Genomic DNA, 20,586 nt, shown 5'->3' with positions numbered 1-20,586 from the left:
GCGTAGTGGGATTTTGGTAGCCGTTGGATTGGTTTCAATCCGGACCACTCGCTCCTATATATAAGCAAAGGTTTTTGGGGTAATTGATATGCACATTTCTATATTCCCTTTCCATATTCCATGCACTCACAAACATTAAGAAAATATGCATATTAATTAGCCCAAAAACCTTAATTTATATACAAAAATGAATGGCCTAGATTGAAATCAATTGAATGGTTACTAAAATCCCACAACACTAATATTAGTATACAACATCATAGCTGTATCCTTGGACTTCACAACTTGTTATAATTATAAATTTTGATCAATTAAATTAATAAATAGAAATAATACTACTATTAATAAACTAAGAATCTTTCCTATCAACAAAAGATGGGCACTTTTTCAAATTAGGGTTCTTAGGATGGCATGACCAAGAAAGCACATAGCCTCCAGTTTGATCGATCCATGGCTTTTGTTATCACCACCAAATCTCATGGGCTTCAATTAAATGGTCATGACGAAATTTGAAGAGGATCTGCCCTTGGATTTGCAACTCCTCAAGAGCTCAAGCACCATCGCAAGATCAATGTGTTCCTGGATGCTAAATCCAAAGCAGCCAGTGTCGCTGTACCTGGGACCGCCTTGAGGAGCTGCATCGCCTTACGAAATGTGCCCAGAGCGGTAAAAAGAAGCTCTCAAGATCATTGACGCCTAGATTTTCTGATGGAAGACATTTGTCACACGCTGTGCTACGTGAGAAAATTTTGGAAAGCTTTTGTGATTGATCCGTTTTCCTTTACCCAAAGCATCAACTGGATTGACTAGTCATCCCCTTCTAATGGCATTTCCGTGCCTCTGTGCGACGCCTTCCCCCCCAAAACCATCATTCATATATATTAAAGGTGTGGCAGGACTCGCAATGCCCATCGCCTCTTCCTTGAAACTCTTTCTCGTGGAAGTTCATGCTTTTCGCATTACCGCGAATGGGGTTTTAGGAAGTTTGAAAGTTTTCTATAAATCCCATTCTTAAACGTGATACCGCTGCCTTGGCAAGTCAATAAGAAGACCAGAATTTATTTATTAACTAGTGAGTGATTGATATCATCGCTCATGGGCAGAACGTAATGGTGAAAGTTCCTCCGGTTCCAGTGGCAAAAGTCTTGGTGTTATCACCAGACCAGCTATAGGCATCCGGGCATCTGGCACGGACGTTCTGCGCGTACTGAGAGTTTGGATCGTCCCGGTTGGGACTGGCACAAGTATTCCCATTCCTGTTCTGGGGAGGACAAGTCGCTGCCTCCGCTCGGCAAATCAGACCTCTGCCAGATCCAGTGATGCTCATCCCAGTGCCGATGAAGAAGCCATCCACGGCGCTCACGTCATAGAAGTCATTGTTGCTGTTGCTGTTGATCGAGAACTCGGCCAGGAGGCCGGGAGTTCCAGTGCCGATGTTTCCCGCCCAGAGATTCGGAGGATTTAGTCCGCGAGATGCGCCGGGGGCGAGAGTGAATCCGGAGGTTCCGATCGAGGGGCCCCCGGCGTTCTCACGGACGATGATGTTCTGCGAGCTCCCGCAGCGATTGACAACGTTGAAGGAAGTGGCTGCTGCGAGTGGAATTGCTACAAAACAATGGCTTAAAGCAACAAGAGCAACGAGGATGGCAGTAGAGCTTGCCATTGGAACTGTGTATGCTATACCTCTCTAATAATATTTCAAGTTTCTACGCGGATTTATATAGTCCAGGGGAAAGAGGTTGTGGACCACACGCAACGTTGAACACCACCCGTGAGTTCGGTAAGTGCGAAATTTCCTTCGCGCCACAAGACGTTGAAAATCATGCTCATGAATTGAGTACACGTGGTTTGATGAATTTCAGTCAAGGATTTGCTGCTGAACTTTGTGAACTCCCATGCAACTCTCAGTTTCATTCGTTTTGCTTTGTCTATCCTATATTCTGTTTTGGCAGTCTTGTGGTGCCATGAAACTCTGCAATTAAGTTTGTACGCTTGTTGTGGGTGTTTTCCATCGCAATCGTATAAGTACTGTTTTAAATAAGTGTTTTAACAATTTAAGAAAAGAAAAACAGAACAAAAATGTATATTTTGTTTAATACTTAAATATGTTTCTTTGTTTAAAACCCACAGTGAGTTACATTGCTTCCAGAGTGTAGATAGCAGCCCGAAACATGGGGATGACAATGGTGGATCAAACCGCACAAACATCCCCTTCTTCCTCCCACCTCACAAGTCACAAACACCCCTTCAGAACACACGGGCCCAGGAGCTGCACAAACTGCTCGAAATGATAGGAAAGAAAGATTTTAGGAAACTCCCAAATCTTCTAGGCTTTGAAGGCTTTACCTCCCAGAGGCCTGTGCAACAAGCGGCGCGAACGAACTAGATTTGCACTCTCCAGACTTTCCTGAAGTTTGGAAACTTTTCAAATGAAACGAGACTAAAGTTTCAAGGCTTACATGAGCAACATCCTCCAATCCCTGAGCTGCCAGACCAGAAACAATCCACACTCGTTCAGCTCCGAAACAATAAACCGGGATACCTGTTAGCAGCAGCACGGACAGCAGCAGCGAGACAAGTGATGCAGTGAGAAGTTCACTTCCATTCCTCACCATCGGCGCTTTCGAGATGAGCCTTGAGGGAGAAAGAAAACAAGAGCGAGCAAAGACAGTGAGTCAAAGCGAGCAGGCAGAGGGATTTAAAACCCGGGGGGCCGATCAGTCAGAGCACAGCAGCAGCTGCTCTCTCTAAACTCTAGAATAGAATAAAATGAGAAAGAAAACAAAGCTTGTACCTCGAGACTTGAATGTGAGGCGCGTAAAACAATGCCAGTGTTCCACCGTTTGTCAGGTGTGCTGTGAGGCGCAATTTAATTCCCCTCTCGTCCCATCCTGCACCTACAACAGACGTTGATCGAGCAGGAGCTAGTACCTAGCAATATCCATCCTGCGAATAAAAAGTATAAAGCTAGCCAGTGTAAGGTGGTGAAAAATCTGTACACCAGTTCGCAATGCAGAGCAAGCAAAGACAGACTGGTAGAACCCCATAAAAAAACACGCAAAGGCTCAGAAGGATCCATTGGTATATCTTGATCACTGGAAGATCACAACAATCCCAGAGGGTCTTTCATCACAGCCTCTCAAAGAGCTAGACATGACAGTGGACGACCACAATGCTCAAGAGTTCTTACGAACGAGAACGAACAAGTTTCTACCTTAGACGAAGGCTCAAAAGGATCTGGTGAATTCCAACACGATCTATCATCACAGCCTATACTCGCAAAGAACCGTGAGAACAGCACAAACGTAGTCAAGATAAATGTAACTTAGTTACCTCGTAAAATCGGGGACGATTGCTGGAAACAGTATCGCTGCACGCTCGAAAATGTGCAGCCACTGTGTTACACCAGCTCTCTTTCTACAGTCTCGCAATCGAAGAGAGAAAAAAAAGAGAGAAAAAACCTGTCCATGGATCACGACGATAGCAGCTTCTGCAAGATCGCGTACGAGACCCAAGCGTCGACGCACGCGTAGTTCACTTGAGCATCGCTGAGGTGGAGGTTCTCCCAGTTGCTCATCGTCACTCTCTTGGGCTTGTCCATTCCAAGCCCAATCACAATGCTGGCCATCTTCTTGAGCCCCTGGTTTCTAAGCCGCTGGTTTCCAAGCTTCTCGGTGGCCAGGACGCCCAGCTCCACCGTGCCTTTGCACACCAGGCCATGGTCTCTCTCCAGCTTCTCCGCGTCGTTCTTCACACCAACACCGCCAAACATGGCCTTGGAGCTCGAGTTCTTGAGGAACTCCACCAGCGCGTCCGGGATCTGGTCGATGTAGCACATCTGGACGATGAGGCATTCCGTCTCTCCACAGATTTGGATGAGAGCCACCTTGTTCTCCTCCCCCATGACGCGATTCGGCTTCCACTCGAGATCCACCCCGAAGACACTCCCCTCCTGCCGCAAGACCCAGCTCTCAATCTCCGCCGCATCGCTCGTCACCACCACATCGATCTTCCGGCCGAAAACCATGACCGTCGTCCGCCGCGTCTTGGCGTGGACGAGCAGCTGCCTCTTGCAGACGTAATCCCATACCTTCCTGCGCTTGCTACTCGTGACAATCTCGATTTCGTCGCGCGGGGAGATCGCCCCATCGCCTCCTTGCGGCCTCTTCATCGCCGCCGCAAACCCTAAATCCCTCCCATTCTATAAACAGCATATATTCCGAGATGCTTTTAGGTCACAAATGAATATGCTGCAAAGATGCTGGATTCAAACATTTAAAAACACTTTTTGGCATTGGGGACACCGTGGCGAACATAGTGAGCTCTATGCCCAGCTCAAATTTCTCGGGGCGTTGCCCACGAAGATAATTCCCAGCCATCGAAGTTGATCGTCGAGCCCCACTACTTAAGCCAGTGATTGGAATTCGTTCCAGGGGATTTGGCAAAAGATCTCAAGAGCAGCGACCGAGCTCGCAGCTATGGCAGAGTTTCCACCCATCGAAAAGTGTAGCAGCACAATCAGCCGCGAGAGCGAATCGGTGGCCTCCGATCTGGATGGAACGCTGCTGCGCGGGAGGAGTTCCTTCCCATACTTTTTCCTCACCACTTTCGAGACGTCGGGGATCTTGCGCTCCTGGCTGCTCCTCCTCGTCTCGCCTCTCGTCTGGCTTCTCTATCACTTCATCTCCGAGGCCGCTGGAATCAAGCTCCTCATCTTCGCTTCCCTGGCGGGTGTTCCAGTCTCTCAGATCGAATGCATCGCCCGGAGTGTTCTTCCGCGGTTTTATCTCCAGGATCTCAACCCCGAGACGTGGAAGGTCTTCTCGTCCTTTGGGAAGAAGATTGTTGTCACAGCGAATCCCAGGATCTTGGTGGAGTCGCTCTGCAAGGAATTCCTAGGTGCTGACGAGGTGATTGGAACCGAGCTGGAGATGGATAGCCGAGGACGAGCAACCGGTTTCGTCAAGAGCCCCGGAGTTCTAGTTGGAGAGAACAAAGCCAAGGCCTTGCTCCAGGCCTGTGATCCCGAGCAGCTCCCAGACGTTGGACTTGGCGATCGGCAGACCGATTTCCCGTTCATGAAGCTTTGCAAGGTACGTAACAAAAGATCGTCCCTCCTTCCCGCGACTTAGCAATTCTCACGCTGGCTTCTCTCAATCCAGGAAGGATACGTCGTCCCCCCAAGCAACAACGTGGAGCCAGTTCCAAAGTCCCAGCTTCTGAAGCCCATCATCTTTCACGATGGTCGTCTCGTCCAGCTTCCGACGCCACTCGTGGCTCTCGTCACCCTCCTCTGGATCCCCGTCGGCTTCGTTCTAGCCTGCCTCCGAATCGCCGCAGGCTCGCTGCTTCCCATGTCAATCGTGTACCATGCCTTCTGGCTGCTGGGAGTCCGAGTGACCGTGAAAGGAACGCCACCTCCGAGAGCCACCAAGAACTCCCGAGGCGTCCTCTTCATCTGCTCGCACCGGACGCTGCTAGATCCAATCTTCCTGTCGTGTGCGCTGGGCCGAGGCGTCTCCGCCGTGACTTACTCGGTGTCCCGACTGTCCGAGATCCTCAGCCCGATCAAAACAGTGGCTCTCTCCAGGAACCGCGACAAGGACGCGGCTCAGATCCGGGAGCTCCTGAAAGAAGGCGACCTGGTAATCTGCCCCGAGGGAACGACGTGCCGGGAGCCATTCCTGCTGCGTTTCAGCGCACTGTTCGCGGAGCTGGCCGACGATATCGTCCCCGTCGCCATGGACAACCGGATGAGCATGTTCCACGGCACCGCTGCTCGTGCCTGGAAGGGGATGGACCCATTCTACTTCTTCATGAATCCCAGCCCCAGCTACGAGGTAACGTTCCTCCAGCAGCTCCCGGAAGAGCTCACTTGCAAGGGCGGCAAGAGCTCCCACGAAGTCGCAAACCATATCCAGCGAGCTCTGGCGGGAGTGCTGGATTTCGAGTGTACCAATCTGACGAGGAAGGACAAGTACAAGGCGCTCGTCGGCACGGACGGATCGGTGGAGTCCAAGAAGTCAACGTGAGCGAGTGTCGGCGGTGTGTGTTGACTAGAGTGGACTGTCCTGGTCAGCGGGAGTGGACTTGGGGGTGACTGAGTTGAATTAACTGGAGATTGAGAGCGATGGCGTCGCGGAAGTGATGCATTCATAAATTTTTTTTTGCGGGACTGCGACTCCCACAACTTTTAACAAATCAAATTGGATCTGCAAGAGCGTCGCTGTCAGTAGCCCGTGGAGAGAAAAGAAAAGAGAGAAGAAAAGATTAAACTTGCGACCTTTGCCACGACTTTCTGGATGATCGATCGGCCGCGCTCCCATTTCTCCTTCTCCCGAGGAGCTTGTCGAGTGCGTTGTCGTGTCGATCATCGCCGGCGAGCGTGAGAATGCAGCAGTGGAGGCGGAGGAGGAGCGTTCTGGGACGGCTTTGCAGTGGAATCCAGAGATGTGGGAGGCTGGCGAGGAGGAAGTGGGAGAGGCTTTACGAGAGGAGGAAGCTAAAGATGCAAAGGAGGAGGAGGTACGTGAAGCTGGGAAGAACAAGGACGAGAGTTTGGGGGCTCAAAGTGATGCGTCCTCGAGTGAAATGGATGGTCTTGCAGCTTAGAGAGCTGCGAGATGGCTACCTGAGATTTGTAGTGAGGTTCGCGGGGATTGTAGCAATGGGACATATGTCTGGCGCCATAGCTTTCAATCAGTGGAGCTTTCCAGTCATCTCCTCGTGTTAAATCAAATCCATTAGTTTCGTGATCTGGATGGAAAGGAAAGGAGACTGTGTTTCTAGATTTCTAGACTCACAGTGTTCTTCATCTATAGATTTGTAGTGGAAGGGAAAATCAAGAATCAAATGCTCTGGAAGAGTTGCGATTAGAGACCTTGTGATGGCCGATGCTGGCATTTCAAGGAATGCGAGCGCTTACCAGTCTAGATCCGCGACGAATCTAAGCGCGACATGGCGCCGGCGCAATGGAATCCTTGCTCGCGCGCGTTAGGGTTCTTCGCGGCGAAGAGGAAAGCTTTTAATATATTAAACAAAGAAATCCCTCTCTCCTGTTAGGGTTTTGGTTGCTCTTCTTGGAGCGGTGCTCACGGCGCAATCGATTCCCCGAGGTTTGTAGCTAGAGATCTCTCGCATCGCTCAGGGCTATGGTAGCCAACGCCAACTGGTCGCAGCCAGTCCGCAGTCCTAGCGCCACAGTCACAGTGCCTGGATCGAAATCTCCCTCGGCTCGAAAATCCACCGCTGCGACTTCCGAGAGCTCTCCTCGTCCTCCTCGTCCTCCTCTTCCTCCTGCGCAGCCGATGGATTCCTCAAACTCCGCGCCGCCTCCTTTCCTCAACAAGACTTACGACATGGTGGAGGACCCTTCCACCGATCCTATCGTCTCCTGGAACCCATCGGGGAATGGCTTCATTGTCTGGAATCTCAATGAGTTCCAACAACAGCTCCTCCCAAAGTTCTTCAAGCACAACAACTTCTCGAGCTTCGTCCGGCAGCTCAACACCTATGTAAGTTTGTCCAGGTTTGCTTGGTTGGATTGATAGAAGCTCCAATGCTTCCTCCAAATTTTTTTCTTTAAAAAATGCTAGAGTAAAGTTCTTCCGCTTCTACAGGAACTGCTTTAGATAGTGGCTAACGTGGAGTGTTTTGGTGGCAGGGATTTCGCAAAGTTGACCCCGACCGCTGGGAGTTTGGGAACGAAGGTTTTCTAAAAGGAAAGAAGCAGCTTCTCAAAGGCATTCACAGGAAGAAGTCGGCCTCTCATCAGCCACCCGCGGTCCAGCAACCGCAACCGCAGCCACAGCCGAGCTCGAAGCCGGCGTGCGTGGAAGTTGGCAAGTTCGGACTGGAAGGAGAGATTGAGCGGCTAAAACGCGACAAGAACGTCCTGATGTCGGAACTGGTGAGACTCCGACAGCAGCAGCAGCAGACGGACAGCGATCTCCAGATGATCTTGCAGCGACTTCACGTAACCGAGCAAAGGCAGCAGCAGATGATCTCGTTCCTGGCCAAGGCGATGCAAAGCCCGAGCTTTTTGGCGCATCTAGTCCAGCAGAACGAGAGTAAGAAGAGGCTAGCCGCGAGCGCGAGAAAGAAGCGAAGGCTTCCAAAGCAGCAGGACGGCAGCGAGCAGCAGAGCGATGGTGGCGATGTCGTCGACGAAACTCCATCTCCGGGGGAGGGACAGATCGTCAAGTACCAGCCAAACAACGATCCCATGGCGATGCTCATGCATTTCTTCAACTCTCCCGAGCATTCGCCATCGGCGTCAGCGGGATCCAAGAAGCTGGACATGGAGGTTTCCTTCCGGGACTTGGATTTGAATCCGGCACAGGACGGCAAAGGGCTGACGCTCACGGAGATGCATTCCGCCCAGATGATGGGAGATCTTTTGCTGTCGTCTCCTCCTCGGGTCGATAGCGGTGACATGCAAATCGCTCCAGCGTCCCCGCTGAGCTTGATGAGATTCGAGGCCTTGGCGGAGGAACAGCAACAGGGCGAGAGTGGCGATGGCAGTGGTGGCGGTGGCGAGGAACAGTCCAAGGAGGAGGATGGTGGCCTGGATTCTTCGGGAGTTCCCGAGTTTATGATGGACATCGAGTGGGATCAGTTCCTGGCGGACGTTGCGGGGGAGGGTGGCAGCGACAACATCGATTTTGTGGAGGGCGATGGATCAAATGCGAACCAGTGGTGGGACGAAAATGGTGACAAGGTGAGCGAGCTCGCAGAGCAGATAGGCCAGCTTACATCAACTACGTAGTTGGTTTTTATGTAGGAAATCTTTTCAGAATATAGGCAGGGGCTACTCCTTTAATTACATTTCAGTTACAATTTTTTACACAAAGCATAAATACTGATAATTTAGTACTAAGTTTTGATAATGGGACATTCAGATTTAGATTAATTTTGTATTTATAATTTCTAAGTATGTTTACCTTTCTTAAACAAAAAATTTCTTAACACCCATTAAGCAAACCATATTTTGCACTATTTTAATATTAATAATAATATATTTACTTCAAATTTAACTCATTCTTTATTTGTCTATATATTTGCTATAGACTTAAAATCTGTATGTTTTTGTGAATGCTTGGAATACAAAAATGTGCATATTAGATTGCTAATAATAATATACAACATCGTAGTTATACATTTAAAACTCATATTATCACCTCCTTTCAAAAAGATGAAAAGGCTTTTATATTCATGGACCAGAACCTAGAGAAATATCTAAAGGAGGTATCAATAGATCTATATGCAATAGAACTTATTTCTAATCTTTTTGTAAGAAGCATTTTATTTATTGCACATGTATAATTTGTTGAATGTCATTATAAACCTCATAAATTTGTAGCTCAACTAGTTGAAACACTTGATACTATCCCTTTCACTAAACAAGGAAATCATGTATTGCAAGATTAGGAAAATGAATTAATACCAAGTTATCCACTTTATATTTCACAAGTAAATAATTATGAGAATTGTAATGTTGTTGCTATCCCACTTGTATATGGCCTAAATGTTCAATAAATTCCACTTGAACCAATAGAAGAATATTTATGAGATATTAATCCCAAAACCTAGCATTAGCAGTTCATGAAAGTAAATTTAGCTCTATTGGTAATATAGAATTATAACCATATAAAAGTTTTTATGGTGAAGCACTAACAAAACATTATATCCTTGTGATATATGCATATTGAAGAGATGATAAATAACCATCTTAATTTAAATGTTTAAAGTTTATATACTTTATAATTATCTTCTTGAAAATACAAATGAGTTATTCCACTAAACCATCTGTTAGTGTATAACAAGCACTTGTGAAAGTGTAACTAAGACAAACTAAGACAAACTAAGACATCAAAATATGAAATACCTTAACTATAAATACAAAACTATTATCCAAAAGAAGCCACTCCAAATAAGATTGTTGGAACACCATTTGATTGAAAAGGAAATATCCAATAATAGTTATAAATGCACTAGCAAGAGACTCTTTTTTTAATCCAATCTAACAGTCAATTTCCACCTAACAAATAAAGTAATTCAAAGTAATAACAACATATTCACTTTCAATAATCAATTGTGAAAAAGACCCATTAAATCAAATGCCACCAACTCACATATTACAATTGACTTCAACCATCTTTTTGTAACACGAGGGGAAGTATTAAGAGTTGTTATACATATATCAAATGACACACACTGCATTTTTTGCCAATATAAAGATCTATATAATTTCTGAATTACATGATTTCCTATATATCCACATAGAATAAGAGAGTCATGGTAAATGTGGAGAAATCATGAAATAAAGATCAAATGCACCACTAGCCAAAAATGATTATCATAATTATTCTTCACAAAGTAAAAAAGGTCATCCTCAAGACAATATTGAAAATATAAATACTAAAATTGTAAGTCATTAATAAATGATATAAGATTTTCAAATGTATCGATCTACAGTTCAACCATTTGAGCCTCACAAAAGTCATCTAGAGAAAGTAAATCTAACTCTACACATTGTGAAAAATGCATATCAAACACAATGACTATTAATGACACAAAGAGTTTAGTAAGGGAATATTGAATAAATTAATGCTGAATGAACCTCTTAATAGTACTCTCAAATGAAAGATGGAGGGGTCACCAATTTATTCACACAATAACCCTCTACTATTTGTGTTATTCCTTATTTCCTAGAAAAATTTATTTGTCAAGACTTTCTACTACAATAACACTAATAAAATGTTATTGATGTCAAAGTTTCCACTCAAAAGATAGATACGAAATTGAAAACACTAAAAACATAAATATATTTGGCCAATTTTATCACACGATTAGTACTAAACATCATGCCCACGTCTATATCGTTATCTTTGTCTTTCAATACTTGCAGCAACAATGTCAGAATCCATTGAAACATGATCGTCTCCTACAAAATTAGGGTTAAATGTGCAATTACAAATGGAAGAAATGATGTCTTATAGCATTATGCCATTTGAAGAGTGTTATCCAGAGTGGTTAAGACAAGTGTATATAGAAGTTCTATAAAATTTTAATAGTGTTGGCAATAATATGCTTATTTTGATCTGTTTTGATATATTCAGCTCCATATAAAATAAGAGGCTTTAGAAGCAAACACTAGGATTGCATAACTAACTCAAGTAGCTCTAATGTAAATATTATTAAAGTCGTTAATATATCCAAACTTGAAGACATCTAAGAATTCACATAAATAGTATACTCAAACCATTGTGCCATTGTATCCCTTGAAAATGTGTGGGAAACCTGTATAGATATTAAGTATCATCCCAATTGATAGGGATTAAACCAAAAGTAAATATCATCCTTAAGATTATCACAAAAGAAATCTGGCTAGATATAAAGATTGGTAGCAAGAGGAATAATTTCACCACACACCATGAATGTTGTTATGAATTGAGTTTGATTATTCAACTATGACTACATAATATCATATAACTACACCAATTATTACTCTAGAGTGAGGAGGAGGAGAAAGCTATTGCAAAAGAGGAGTATGTTACTTTACCATAAAAATGAATGAAAAGAAGAGGAAAAATAAAAGAAAAAAAAAAAAATCTATAGGAACAAAAGAGTTTTAGATGTTGCAAAAGTTATATCTAAACAATCAAAGCTACCAATCACCTATGAAATACAAAAATAATTAAAACCCTAAAATTAATAGTTAGACTTTAAAATATTCAAACATATTTTAGAATATTCCTTAATTTATTCTCCTTTTCTGGTAATCAAAGTTTATTAATATTATCATTCATGAGCAAATTTCAAAATCGGCGCTGGAACAGCTCATCAAAAGCAAACCTATGAATGTCATCATCTATATAGGCAGCAAAGCCTATAAATCAGCTGCAAGAAATGTATCAACTTTGTGCAATTGTTTGAAGGAATGTCTGCAATCCAAAAAGTCGGCTACTCCATTTAATCAGAATGATTGTGACAATTCTGATGATTCAGAATCGAATGGTTACTTGGGATGGTGGACCAATAAGTTTTGTATCGGTTGGTTCTTAGACTTACGTTTTCGCTATGATCCCCACACTCCACGAGCAGAGCTCTTGGATCCTGTCCTGGAGCTCAGCTCCCACAGTATCCTCGCAAACATGTCCGAAGTACGGGCATCCGTCAGAGCAAGCTCCGCAAAAGTGTGCTCGTAAGCTAGAAGTATAGACCTGTTCTCTGGTTCTGACGCAAGGCTCTCAAGCGTCAGGGCTGCTTTTCTCACCACTTCTTGCAGGGGATGAGGCGTCTGGACGATCCTTAAGAGCCTCCCAACGGCCCTGCGAAAAGAGCCAAGCTTGAAAAGCTTTCGTGTGAACGAAGAAATGCTACTCACCATCGCTCGTTTGCCAGCCGAAGACGGCAGTCCATATTCACCTCCGCGAAGTTATACAATGCTGCTATGGCTGCTGCCTGAGAATCGCTCGCTGGAAAGTTGAGTATGTCCACCAAGCGCTTGTAGATCTGTCCGTGCACATAACGCTCAGGCAGAGTTTATCACGAAAGTCTCTACCTGAGTTGCAAATGGAAGAAGATATGGCTCGTTCTCGGGGTTTACTACGAGCCTTCCCAGTAGCTCTGCAGCCGAGCAATGCCAGGGCTTGATTGGTGATTCCAGCATTGTCACAATCGCTTGTACAGCAGCTTGTTCCCTGCTCCAAGCAAGACGATGGGAAGTTAGCTTCTCTAACTCTAGACATAAAACACAGTTTACCTACGTGATCCGGCCTTTGGACGGGTCAGTAAATATTCTCAGCACCACAAACGTTGCCAAGTTAAGAATCGTTTCCACTGCGTTAGTGACCAGCTCCTCGTCCTCTGTATGTAGTTAGTACTTTCTCCCGTCAAAGAAAGCAAGAACTTGGACATTGTACCAGTATTGTGATCTTGCATGCAGCAAACAAGAGTTTCCAGACAGTGCCGGTGTTGAGCCATGTGGATTTCATTCTCGGGAATGAATGAGAAATTCCGTAGAACATTTGAGGCTGCGACAGCGCACTGCTGCCGCTCAGCTCGTCCGATTTCATCCAGGTTGAACAGTCCCTCTTCGTCCCACCACCAATCTGCATTCTTCTTCTCATCTGTGACGCTCTCTGGATTTCTCTCCGGCATGGTGCTAGGAAATTTAAACAAGAAAAGAAAAGAAAGTGAGCGCGCATAAGAAAGACAGAGCCTTACATACCGCATTCTATAGAGCGGATCGTGATGCGTGTTAATCTCATACTCGAGGCCAAATCCAGTGGTCGGACGATGAAGTCCAAGCGTGCGCTTTCTCGCTGATTTTTTCGAGTCACTGGAGTAGGATATATCCCTCCACTCATCTATCTGCGAAGTCCAGTTCCTTAGCAGAGCCACAAAATCACGAAAGCACAAACTAAATCAAATACCACATGAAGGAGAGCATCGAGTAGGCCAGGAATTTTCACCAGAGCGTCCTTCCTTCCATCGTCCTTCTCCTTGAAAGATAAAACATTGAGCGAGGTCAGTGCCCACGAGAGCTCGCTCTTGAGGCCACTCTGGAGAGCCATGACAATCCTCTTACTGTTCTTCTCTGTGAAGAAAAAATACGATCAACACCTCTTGCTGCTAGAACTCTATCCTTACCGGCGAATGTGAGCTGCACTTGGACGGTCGGGCCCGTCAAGACTGGGGTTCCAATGGCACCGCTTCCAGCGGCGGTAGAAGCTCCGCTAGCGGCAGCTCCGCCAGATCCAGCAGAGGCAGCAGCCGCATTGCCTGTGCCCAGCTCCGAGTAGTTTGGATTTCCTCGTGCGCGCTTGCCAAGAACCACGCCATTGCCCGCGCCCACGCTCGCTCCCGCCATAGCTAGGGCTTTCACTGCAATGCCCTAATTTTTAAGAAATATTATAGAGTCTAAATAATTACTTTTACTGTTAAGCATTGTAATCATTTATATTTTGTTTTATTCATCTTTTAATCCTATTTTCTATTATGATTTTCCTCTAAACCTCAAAAAATTAGTCAAGAACAAGGAGCTTGACATGGTCAGGCAACCAAGATGGATCGAAACACATGCCTGGAGATGGTTAAGTCATGCAAGAGTCTGTCTAGGGCGAGAGAGATTCACGTCCAAATTATTCCACTCGTTGCTCCCGATGACGTTTTTATGCATAACATGCTAATCCAGATGTATGGCAAGTGTGGTGCTCCTGATGAAGCTCGCCAAGTTTTTAATGCCATCACTTCTAGAAACACATTCTCATGGGCTTTGATGCTCGCTGCTTACTCCAAAAGCAGCAAAATGGAGCATGCCAAGCAGCTGTTTGATGAGATCCCACACCGCAACCTGGTGTCGTGGACAACGCTGTTGAGCGCTTATGCCCATCAAGGGGATCTTGAGCAAGCTAAAGACTTATTTGAGAGAATGCCGGAAAGGGATCTCGTTTCTTGGAACACAATGTTAAATGCCTATGGATCAAGCAGAAACATTGAAGCAGCAAAGACAATTTTTTCTCATATGCAAGAAAAAGATCTTGTGTCGTGGACGGCGATGCTTACTGCAAATGCCGCCGTTGGTCTTTTCGAAGAAGCTGAGCAAGTGTTTAAGAAAATGCCTGAATGGGATTTTATATCGTGTACGTGCATGCTTGTTGGGTTTTCTCAGAGCGGAAAAGTTGGTGATGCAAAAGATCTATTTGATCAAATGCCCGAGAGGGATATTGTGTGCTGGACCGCAATGTTATGTGCATATACCCAAAACGGGCATAGCTCTCAGGCAAAACAAATTTACGACTCCATGCCTGAAAGGAACCTTGTGTCGTGGAATGCAATGCTAGGCCTGTACAGAGATCTGGGAGAGGTGGAGAAGGTGGAGTTTGTATTTTCGGAGATGAAAGAGAGAGATCTAGTTTCGTGGACTTGTATGGTTTCTGTTTATGCTCAAAGCGGGCATCTAGCTCTTGCCAAGGGAGCTTTTGACAAGCTGAAAGAGAGAAACCTGGTGGTGCTTACGATCATGCTGGCTGCATTTGCAGAGAATGGTGATATCGAGCAAGCAAAGCAAATGTTTGAATCCATGCCGGAGCACAATCTCGTGTCTTCTACTGCGATGATCGCTGGCTTTGCTTTGCAAGGAGAAGTTGACAATGCAAAGGGAGTTTTCGATGGCATGCAAGAGACCAACATTGTTTCATGGACGTCGATGCTCTCAGCGTATGCCCAGAGCGGATTGATGAACAAAACCAAGAGGATGTTTGATCGGATGCCCGAGCACAACCTTGTGTCTTTGACTGTGATGCTCGGATCTTATGCTCACAACGGGCACCTCGAGGAGGCCCGGAGGATCTTTGACGACATCAAAGTACACGAGAGAGATATCGTGCTTTCAAATGCGATGCTAGCCGGGTATGCATACAACGGGTATGTGGAGGAGGCCAAAGTGATCTACGACACCATCGAGACGAAAAACAGTGTCTCTTTCAGCGCGATTGTGGCGGCTTACTCGCTAAACGGGCATCTGGAGGCAGCAAAGATGATCTTCGATGGCTTGGAAGGACGAGACGCAATGGTGTGGACTTCGATCCTTTCGGCATACGCTCATGCCGGCCATCTCGCAGAAGCGAGACGCATTTTTAATGGGATGCTCGAACACGACTCGGTCTCGTGGAATGCAATTCTCGTGGCTTATGCTCAAAACGGACAGTCGACCGAAGCGCTGGAGCTCTTCCAAAACATGCACAGCTCGGCTTGCAAACCGGACGAAGTGTCTTTCATTTGCATCTTGGTTGCTTGCAGCCGGCTCGGGGAAGTTCACGCGAGCTGGTCGTGCTTTGTGTCGATGAGCATCGATTTTGGGATCCGAGCAAAGAAGCTCCACTTCTGCTGCATGGTGGATGTTCTTGGGAGGGGAGGATACTTGGGCGATGCCCAAGACCTCGTTGCAAGCATGCCGTTTGTTCCTGACGTTTGGGACTGGAGATCGCTGCTGGGGGCATGTAGGCTGCACCGAGAGGATCACACCGCTGTCGGTTTTAATGCCACGAGGGGAATTCTCGCGTTAGATTCGAGAAACGCGCCAGCTTATGTTCTTCTTGCCAGCATCTACTTCAACAACAACAACAATAGTGACAAGAACAAAGAGGTCTCTGTCAACAAGGATTGAGAATTATACGAAAAACCTGTGAATATTACGTAAAACTATACACATTACTATTGTGGCATATTGGATACAAGGTGTGCTAGATTGAAAGGATAGATGGAGTTTGGGGATCCAAAGATGACTTCGTTGGCCACAAGCTTATAGAGAGCTTGAGTTGGATGAACCATATCCCAAAAGGCATATAAATCTGGATCTTCACATACGGAAGATATGAACCAGTTGCAAGGTCCAAGGGCATTGTAATGGCCACCATTTCCACAACAAGCTCTACTGGCATGCCTTAGTCCTGCGATGAAAAGCAAAGAACAATTATCAACACAAGCTTAAAGAACTTACCATGAGTGCTTGGATTCTCCAAGATCCTTTGTACAATAGTGTAGCTCTTAAGGTGTAGAAAATCGCAGTCCTTGAGCACTGCTCTGAGCTTGGAAAAGAAAACACTTGTCTTTGAGTTGAAGCTCCGAATTTTCTCGTTAACACTTGCAACACATCTTCCTTTGCATGCTCCGTGCAGTATGAGCTCCACAGGAGTGCATCCCAGAGGTGGAATATCAGCGATGATAAACTTTTGAGCTCCATAAGCATGAAGAGTCTAGACATTATGTAGAAGGTTGCTTGTAGCAAACTATTGTTATGCTATCATTCTCACCTGGATCGAACGAGACATCTGGTTTATAAGCAGCGACTCGAATTGTGTGAGGTTGTAAAACATCTGCCTGAATGGATTTAACTGATAATTGGCTGCCAAGTCATTCCCAGCAAAGCTAATTATAAAAATCGACCGAGAAAGCAGATCCAGCGTAGAGGATTTGCCAGCCAGAGACTCCAGAACCTTCACCACCTTCTGAAACTCTTTGATTTGCTTTGTGAATGATCTCACTCCCTTTGGAAAGAAAATAAAAACCTTAGAAAGACCTTCGATCACGAATGAATGATTATCAATGTTACTCGCGAGAAGCCAGTGCTGTCAAGTAGTCCAGCCCCTGCTGCTGCAAAGTTGACACCCTTCAAGAAATCCCAAGGCGAAACACCGGGATCTAAGAAGTTGACAGGGTACGGAAGATCAAGAAACTCGGCTGATAGAGAAAGAAAGTGGGAAAATCCATGATCTCAAAACTTATGCAAGTCCCACCTATGTAATCACTCACGAGTTTGCCATTGGAAAACCTCCCTGTAGCACCTGGTGGATCGAAATTCATACCATAAGGCAGAGAATTGGCCTTGATCAAAGTTGAGATGAAATTGTTATTCCCCGTGTCGACGCTCGAGTCTCCAAACACAAAAAATGCTGGAGCAGCAGCTGCCAGTGCCACAATGCATGGATTTCTCACCAAAACAATCAGCAGTAGCGTCGCTAGAGCCATCCACAAAAGCCCCAAAGAATACACTCAAAGACTGGATACGAATATCCCCAAACGCCTCTCTTTATTTCAATAACGCGGATCCGGGAAGAATATGCTATTATCAGGGTTAGGGTTTATCAATGGAGGTGAGCGCCAATGCGTGTCCAAATGCGAGCGATTTGCAGGTGGAGGAGCTCGCGTCTCTCGTCAGGAACAATCTCCACACCAAGCATCTGCTGCTGGCGGCGGAGGAAGCGTTTGTGGAGTTTTTGGATCCATCCAGGCAAGCGAGGGATTTTTTGTGTTTTCTGGTGGATTCATCTGTGATTTTCCAGTGATAGGGAGTTGCTGGAGCTTACGCCGATGGTTTCTTATCACCGGATGCTTCTCCATCGCTTGGCGGACGTCTATGGGTGAGAATCTTTGCTCTAAAACTTGAAAGAATTCACGTATAAAAGCTTTTCTTCTTCGTTTTTGCAGCCTAGCGCACGAGTCTGTGGGTGAGGGAGATGGCAGGCATTTGGTGGTCGCAAAATGCGAGGACTCGTCCATGTAAGCAATACTTCTCTATCGTATTTTCTTTCTTTTGGTAACGAATCAAAGACATGTCTAGACCGTCCGTGTTGCTAAGCGACCTACTCAACGCTTTCGAAGATTCATGCTCGATAGCCAGCAGCTCGTCTCGAACACTACTTAAACGTTCTGCTATGCAAGCATCTGGTATGGTTTGGATAGATCTTGGATCAGGCTTTGAGTAAGTTTTATGTTTCAGAGAAACAATTCACTTCTAACGAGAATCCGGTCGTGACGTCTCTGGAGGAGAGAGAGGCGGCATATCTCTCGGCAAGAGAACGCATCTTCTCGTCCTGCGAGACCAGCACCAGCACTGTTGCCTCGGACGAAGCAGGCGACTCAAGCGTAAGATCCCCAAGGACTGTTCCTGCGGTAGCGCACAGAATGATCACTCACGCACTGGGTAAGAGCAGCGCTCAAAGGCGTCCTGAACAACACACTAGCTGCTCGCCTGAAAAACCTCCCGACCAAGACGGCAGCACTGGTGAGACGTGTTCCAGAACAAGGAATGCTCGTCGGCCGGACATGCCTGGTAGAGCAGCGAGCAGGCTTCTGTCCAAAGCTCTCGGGATCCAAGAAGGGAAAAAGAGATGAAGCAATCGACTTCACTTCCAGGTAATTGTCCCCGAGTTGCTATTCAAAGCCGTGACGGTGGTCTTCACAGGCCAATGCTGTTTCGCGACTGGGAAGACGCAGTTTTCCTGGCGGTACAAGCTATAGTGTCTGGGATCCCGCAAAGGTATAGATTTTCCCTTTTCTCGGCTAAACGTTGTTGGTATTTTCTCAGCGGCATTGTCCACGGGTTCGTGGAGAGCAACAAAGAAAAAGAGTGATGGTTAGCTTCGAAACCTTGGACGTTCCCTCCATCGTATCTTCCTTCAAAGTCGAAGATATTTTGTCGAGAGATATTCTCGCAGGAGGTATTGTTTTTATTTCTCCTTCTCCTCCTTTTCTTTTGTGTATTCTTGTGCCTTTCCAGTATCAGTTATATCGAATCCAAATCTCACGAGTTCGGACTATTGAGATACGATATCTTTTAGGTGGTTCACGGGCACTAGAAACGATAAGCTTCAATCTTTTATTCTAAAGTTCTAGCTCAAATCAGGACAAGCACAAAATTTCGTTGCTCGTGCTTTGAACGATTCTCGCAGGAGCTCCTGATAGTGAGATGCCAGAACAAAGACTCCAGAGGGTGTTAGAATAAAATCTTTTAATCTCCCATTTTGTAAACCCATTTTGTAGTGTGATGTTCGAGCTAGAATTTAGGGTTGGTTCCCAAGGAGATGGCAACCATAGAGAGGTGCCAGGTGAGGTTCCGTGACGTAGAGTTTTTCTCCCCTCTAGCAGAAGACGAGTACGAGCAAATGGTGTGCGAAATGAAGGACCTCATAGCCGATGTTCGCCACGTTCACTGGCTCAACGCCTACATCCCCGAGTGCATCAATGGAACCACGCAGCTCTCGGTGTGGAGGCTGGCCAGGGAGCTGCTGCTCCTCCTGGGCTACGAGGAGCTGCCAGGAATGCACATCCTCGCCAACCGATACGTGACGCAGGACACTGTCATTCCGGACTGGTTCGTCGAGCAGGGAGTCGAGTACGAGTTTGGTCCCGAGGGAGACGACGCTGGAAGCATCGCCAAGCACAGGGACGTGTACCTCATGCGCGGGCTCATACCCGAGATCAGGATGATAGTTCATCCCGACCGGCTGGAGAGAAAGGAATTTGCAGAAGCCCGGCTTGTGGAGAAGGTCATCCAAGCGTTTACAGAGAACCAGGAACGAGCGCGGCGGCGGGGCGAGGAACTCAAGAAGCAAGTGTTTCTGGGGCTGCTCGTGCTGGACACGAGCCCGGTTTTCTACAGGATTCCAGTCACCCGGCACCTGGCTGCTTGTATGCAGAAGATTACGCGGCGGATGGAAGTGGAAACTGTGGTAGAGAGGTTTGATCCTGGATTTCCACGCGATGCAATGGGGGACCCGATTTACAGGGAGAAGATTGCGCATTATCTGCTGGGCTTCAAGAGATTGCTCGAGTCCAACGAGGTCGAAATAGTGCATGCATGAGAATTATATACTCGACTTTAAACTGAAGTGTCGTTTCTAGGATCGTTTCAAAGAGTGGTTTTCAACGTATTCACCGAGTGTTTCTAGAGAACGCCTGAGAATTATATACCTGACTTTAAACTGAAGTGTCGTTTCTAGGATCGTTTCAAAGAGTAAAATCGCGTTTTGTCTTGTGGTTTTCAACGTATTCACCGAGTGTTTCTAGAGAACGCCTGAGGAAACTATTTATCCGCGAAAGAAAGTTGCAACAGAAGGATTTCTTCTGTAAACAGGAGGATGATCACTCACTCATGCTCAAGGTACGCTTGCTCGTTCTTTGTTTGATTCTCTGGCAAAAGCTCCCGACCAATGCAGCAAGCAGCACTAGCGAGACAAACCTCTACAAGGCCTCTGCCCAAAAGCAGTAAAGCACTCTGGAAGAGATCCAGAGTGAAAC

General features: G+C 46.1%; 8 protein-coding genes and 1 long non-coding RNA gene across 14 annotated transcripts; 4 read left to right on the top strand and 5 right to left on the bottom strand.

The window, feature by feature from the left end:
* Positions 1-1,093: 1,093 nt before the first annotated feature.
* LOC112351070 (thaumatin-like protein 1) lies at positions 1,094-1,663 on the bottom strand. The gene has a single exon (XM_024688232.1). It carries the CDS (start codon positions 1,661-1,663, stop codon positions 1,094-1,096), a length of 570 nt encoding a protein of 189 aa, XP_024544000.1.
* A 404-nt stretch (positions 1,664-2,067) lies between these two features.
* On the bottom strand, positions 2,068-4,188 carry LOC9654658 (Werner syndrome ATP-dependent helicase homolog). Of its 5 annotated transcripts, XR_002993991.1 has the most exons (7): positions 3,334-3,477; positions 3,215-3,270; positions 2,795-2,946; positions 2,543-2,634; positions 2,460-2,485; positions 2,347-2,407; positions 2,068-2,278 (listed from the first exon to the last, which is right to left on the bottom strand). XR_002993991.1 is itself a non-coding variant. In XM_024688311.1 (5 exons), exon 1 carries the CDS (start codon positions 4,169-4,171, stop codon positions 3,473-3,475), a length of 699 nt encoding a protein of 232 aa, XP_024544079.1. In that variant the 5' UTR covers positions 4,172-4,188; the 3' UTR covers positions 2,068-2,278; positions 2,347-2,407; positions 2,460-2,946; positions 3,215-3,270; positions 3,334-3,472. The 5 variants fall into 5 exon arrangements, 4 of the variants coding, with proteins under 4 accessions (XP_024544079.1, XP_024544077.1, XP_024544080.1 ...); XM_024688311.1 differs by having other exon boundaries at positions 2,460-2,946; positions 3,334-4,188; XM_024688309.1 differs by having other exon boundaries at positions 2,347-2,485; positions 2,543-2,946; positions 3,334-4,188.
* A 92-nt stretch (positions 4,189-4,280) lies between these two features.
* LOC9654657 (glycerol-3-phosphate 2-O-acyltransferase 6) lies at positions 4,281-6,063 on the top strand. The gene is made up of 2 exons (XM_002983276.2): positions 4,281-5,093; positions 5,163-6,063. Exons 1-2 carry the CDS (start codon positions 4,479-4,481, stop codon positions 6,030-6,032), a joined length of 1,485 nt encoding a protein of 494 aa, XP_002983322.1. The 5' UTR covers positions 4,281-4,478; the 3' UTR covers positions 6,033-6,063.
* Positions 6,064-6,121: 58 nt separating this feature from the next.
* On the bottom strand, positions 6,122-6,991 carry LOC112351092. Its single transcript, XR_002993992.1, has 3 exons — positions 6,926-6,991; positions 6,284-6,857; positions 6,122-6,212 (listed from the first exon to the last, which is right to left on the bottom strand). It is a non-coding gene; the product is annotated as an uncharacterized LOC112351092 (long non-coding RNA).
* An 80-nt stretch (positions 6,992-7,071) lies between these two features.
* LOC9654458 (heat stress transcription factor A-2e) lies at positions 7,072-8,922 on the top strand. The gene is made up of 2 exons (XM_002983275.2): positions 7,072-7,514; positions 7,664-8,922. The coding sequence occupies exons 1-2, from the start codon at positions 7,152-7,154 to the stop codon at positions 8,765-8,767; spliced, it is 1,467 nt and encodes a 488-aa protein (XP_002983321.2). The 5' UTR covers positions 7,072-7,151; the 3' UTR covers positions 8,768-8,922.
* Positions 8,923-11,932: 3,010 nt separating this feature from the next.
* Positions 11,933-13,890, bottom strand: LOC9654457 (armadillo repeat-containing protein LFR). Of its 2 annotated transcripts, XM_002983150.2 has the most exons (8): positions 13,657-13,890; positions 13,440-13,603; positions 13,235-13,377; positions 12,927-13,168; positions 12,771-12,870; positions 12,566-12,704; positions 12,389-12,516; positions 11,933-12,332 (listed from the first exon to the last, which is right to left on the bottom strand). In XM_002983150.2, exons 1-8 carry the CDS (start codon positions 13,874-13,876, stop codon positions 12,080-12,082), a joined length of 1,389 nt encoding a protein of 462 aa, XP_002983196.1. In that variant the 5' UTR covers positions 13,877-13,890; the 3' UTR covers positions 11,933-12,079. The 2 variants fall into 2 exon arrangements, with proteins under 2 accessions (XP_002983196.1, XP_024544187.1); XM_024688419.1 differs by having other exon boundaries at positions 12,927-13,377.
* Positions 13,891-14,076: 186 nt separating this feature from the next.
* On the top strand, positions 14,077-16,212 carry LOC112351116 (pentatricopeptide repeat-containing protein At4g02750-like). Its single transcript, XM_024688429.1, has one exon. The coding sequence runs from the start codon at positions 14,096-14,098 to the stop codon at positions 16,172-16,174; it is 2,079 nt and encodes a 692-aa protein (XP_024544197.1). The 5' UTR covers positions 14,077-14,095; the 3' UTR covers positions 16,175-16,212.
* LOC9654656 (GDSL esterase/lipase At1g71250) lies at positions 16,206-17,535 on the bottom strand. The gene is made up of 5 exons (XM_002983149.2): positions 17,304-17,535; positions 17,120-17,247; positions 16,821-17,054; positions 16,508-16,763; positions 16,206-16,457 (listed from the first exon to the last, which is right to left on the bottom strand). Exons 1-5 carry the CDS (start codon positions 17,533-17,535, stop codon positions 16,222-16,224), a joined length of 1,086 nt encoding a protein of 361 aa, XP_002983195.1. The 3' UTR covers positions 16,206-16,221.
* Positions 17,536-17,642: 107 nt separating this feature from the next.
* LOC9654655 (R3H domain-containing protein 1) lies at positions 17,643-19,317 on the top strand. The gene is made up of 7 exons (XM_024688357.1): positions 17,643-17,797; positions 17,850-17,927; positions 17,995-18,066; positions 18,128-18,234; positions 18,287-18,702; positions 18,752-18,826; positions 18,875-19,317. Exons 1-5 carry the CDS (start codon positions 17,655-17,657, stop codon positions 18,679-18,681), a joined length of 795 nt encoding a protein of 264 aa, XP_024544125.1. The 5' UTR covers positions 17,643-17,654; the 3' UTR covers positions 18,682-18,702; positions 18,752-18,826; positions 18,875-19,317.
* The last annotated feature ends 1,269 nt before the right edge of the window (positions 19,318-20,586 follow it).

This window comes from Selaginella moellendorffii, unplaced genomic scaffold (genome assembly GCF_000143415.4).
Source record: "Selaginella moellendorffii unplaced genomic scaffold, v1.0 SELMOscaffold_57, whole genome shotgun sequence".
Classification (NCBI taxonomy): domain Eukaryota; kingdom Viridiplantae; phylum Streptophyta; class Lycopodiopsida; order Selaginellales; family Selaginellaceae; genus Selaginella; species Selaginella moellendorffii.
This window is presented reverse-complemented; position numbering and strand designations above follow the sequence as displayed.

Coding starts and splice junctions, on each gene's coding strand:
- LOC112351070 (XM_024688232.1), bottom strand. CDS start 1,663: ATGGCAAGCTCTACTGCCATCCTCGTTGCTCTTGTTGCTTTAAGCCAT.
- LOC9654658 (XM_024688311.1), bottom strand. CDS start 4,171: ATGAAGAGGCCGCAAGGAGGCGATGGGGCGATCTCCCCGCGCGACGAA.
- LOC9654657 (XM_002983276.2), top strand. CDS start 4,479: ATGGCAGAGTTTCCACCCATCGAAAAGTGTAGCAGCACAATCAGCCGC. Junction 5,094..5,162: donor CGTTCATGAAGCTTTGCAAG/GTACGTAACAAA, acceptor CTCTCAATCCAG/GAAGGATACGTCGTCCCCCC.
- LOC9654458 (XM_002983275.2), top strand. CDS start 7,152: ATGGTAGCCAACGCCAACTGGTCGCAGCCAGTCCGCAGTCCTAGCGCC. Junction 7,515..7,663: donor TCCGGCAGCTCAACACCTAT/GTAAGTTTGTCC, acceptor TTTTGGTGGCAG/GGATTTCGCAAAGTTGACCC.
- LOC9654457 (XM_024688419.1), bottom strand. CDS start 13,876: ATGGCGGGAGCGAGCGTGGGCGCGGGCAATGGCGTGGTTCTTGGCAAG. Junction 13,378..13,439: donor TCGATGCTCTCCTTCATGTG/GTATTTGATTTA, acceptor TGGACTTCGCAG/ATAGATGAGTGGAGGGATAT. Junction 12,871..12,926: donor CATGCAAGATCACAATACTG/GTACAATGTCCA, acceptor AACTACATACAG/AGGACGAGGAGCTGGTCACT.
- LOC112351116 (XM_024688429.1), top strand. CDS start 14,096: ATGGTTAAGTCATGCAAGAGTCTGTCTAGGGCGAGAGAGATTCACGTC.
- LOC9654656 (XM_002983149.2), bottom strand. CDS start 17,535: ATGGCTCTAGCGACGCTACTGCTGATTGTTTTGGTGAGAAATCCATGC. Junction 17,248..17,303: donor ACTCGTGAGTGATTACATAG/GTGGGACTTGCA, acceptor TTTCTCTATCAG/CCGAGTTTCTTGATCTTCCG. Junction 16,458..16,507: donor GGAGAATCCAAGCACTCATG/GTAAGTTCTTTA, acceptor TTTTCATCGCAG/GACTAAGGCATGCCAGTAGA.
- LOC9654655 (XM_024688357.1), top strand. CDS start 17,655: ATGGAGGTGAGCGCCAATGCGTGTCCAAATGCGAGCGATTTGCAGGTG. Junction 17,798..17,849: donor GAGTTTTTGGATCCATCCAG/GCAAGCGAGGGA, acceptor GTGATTTTCCAG/TGATAGGGAGTTGCTGGAGC. Junction 18,235..18,286: donor TTCTGCTATGCAAGCATCTG/GTATGGTTTGGA, acceptor TTTATGTTTCAG/AGAAACAATTCACTTCTAAC.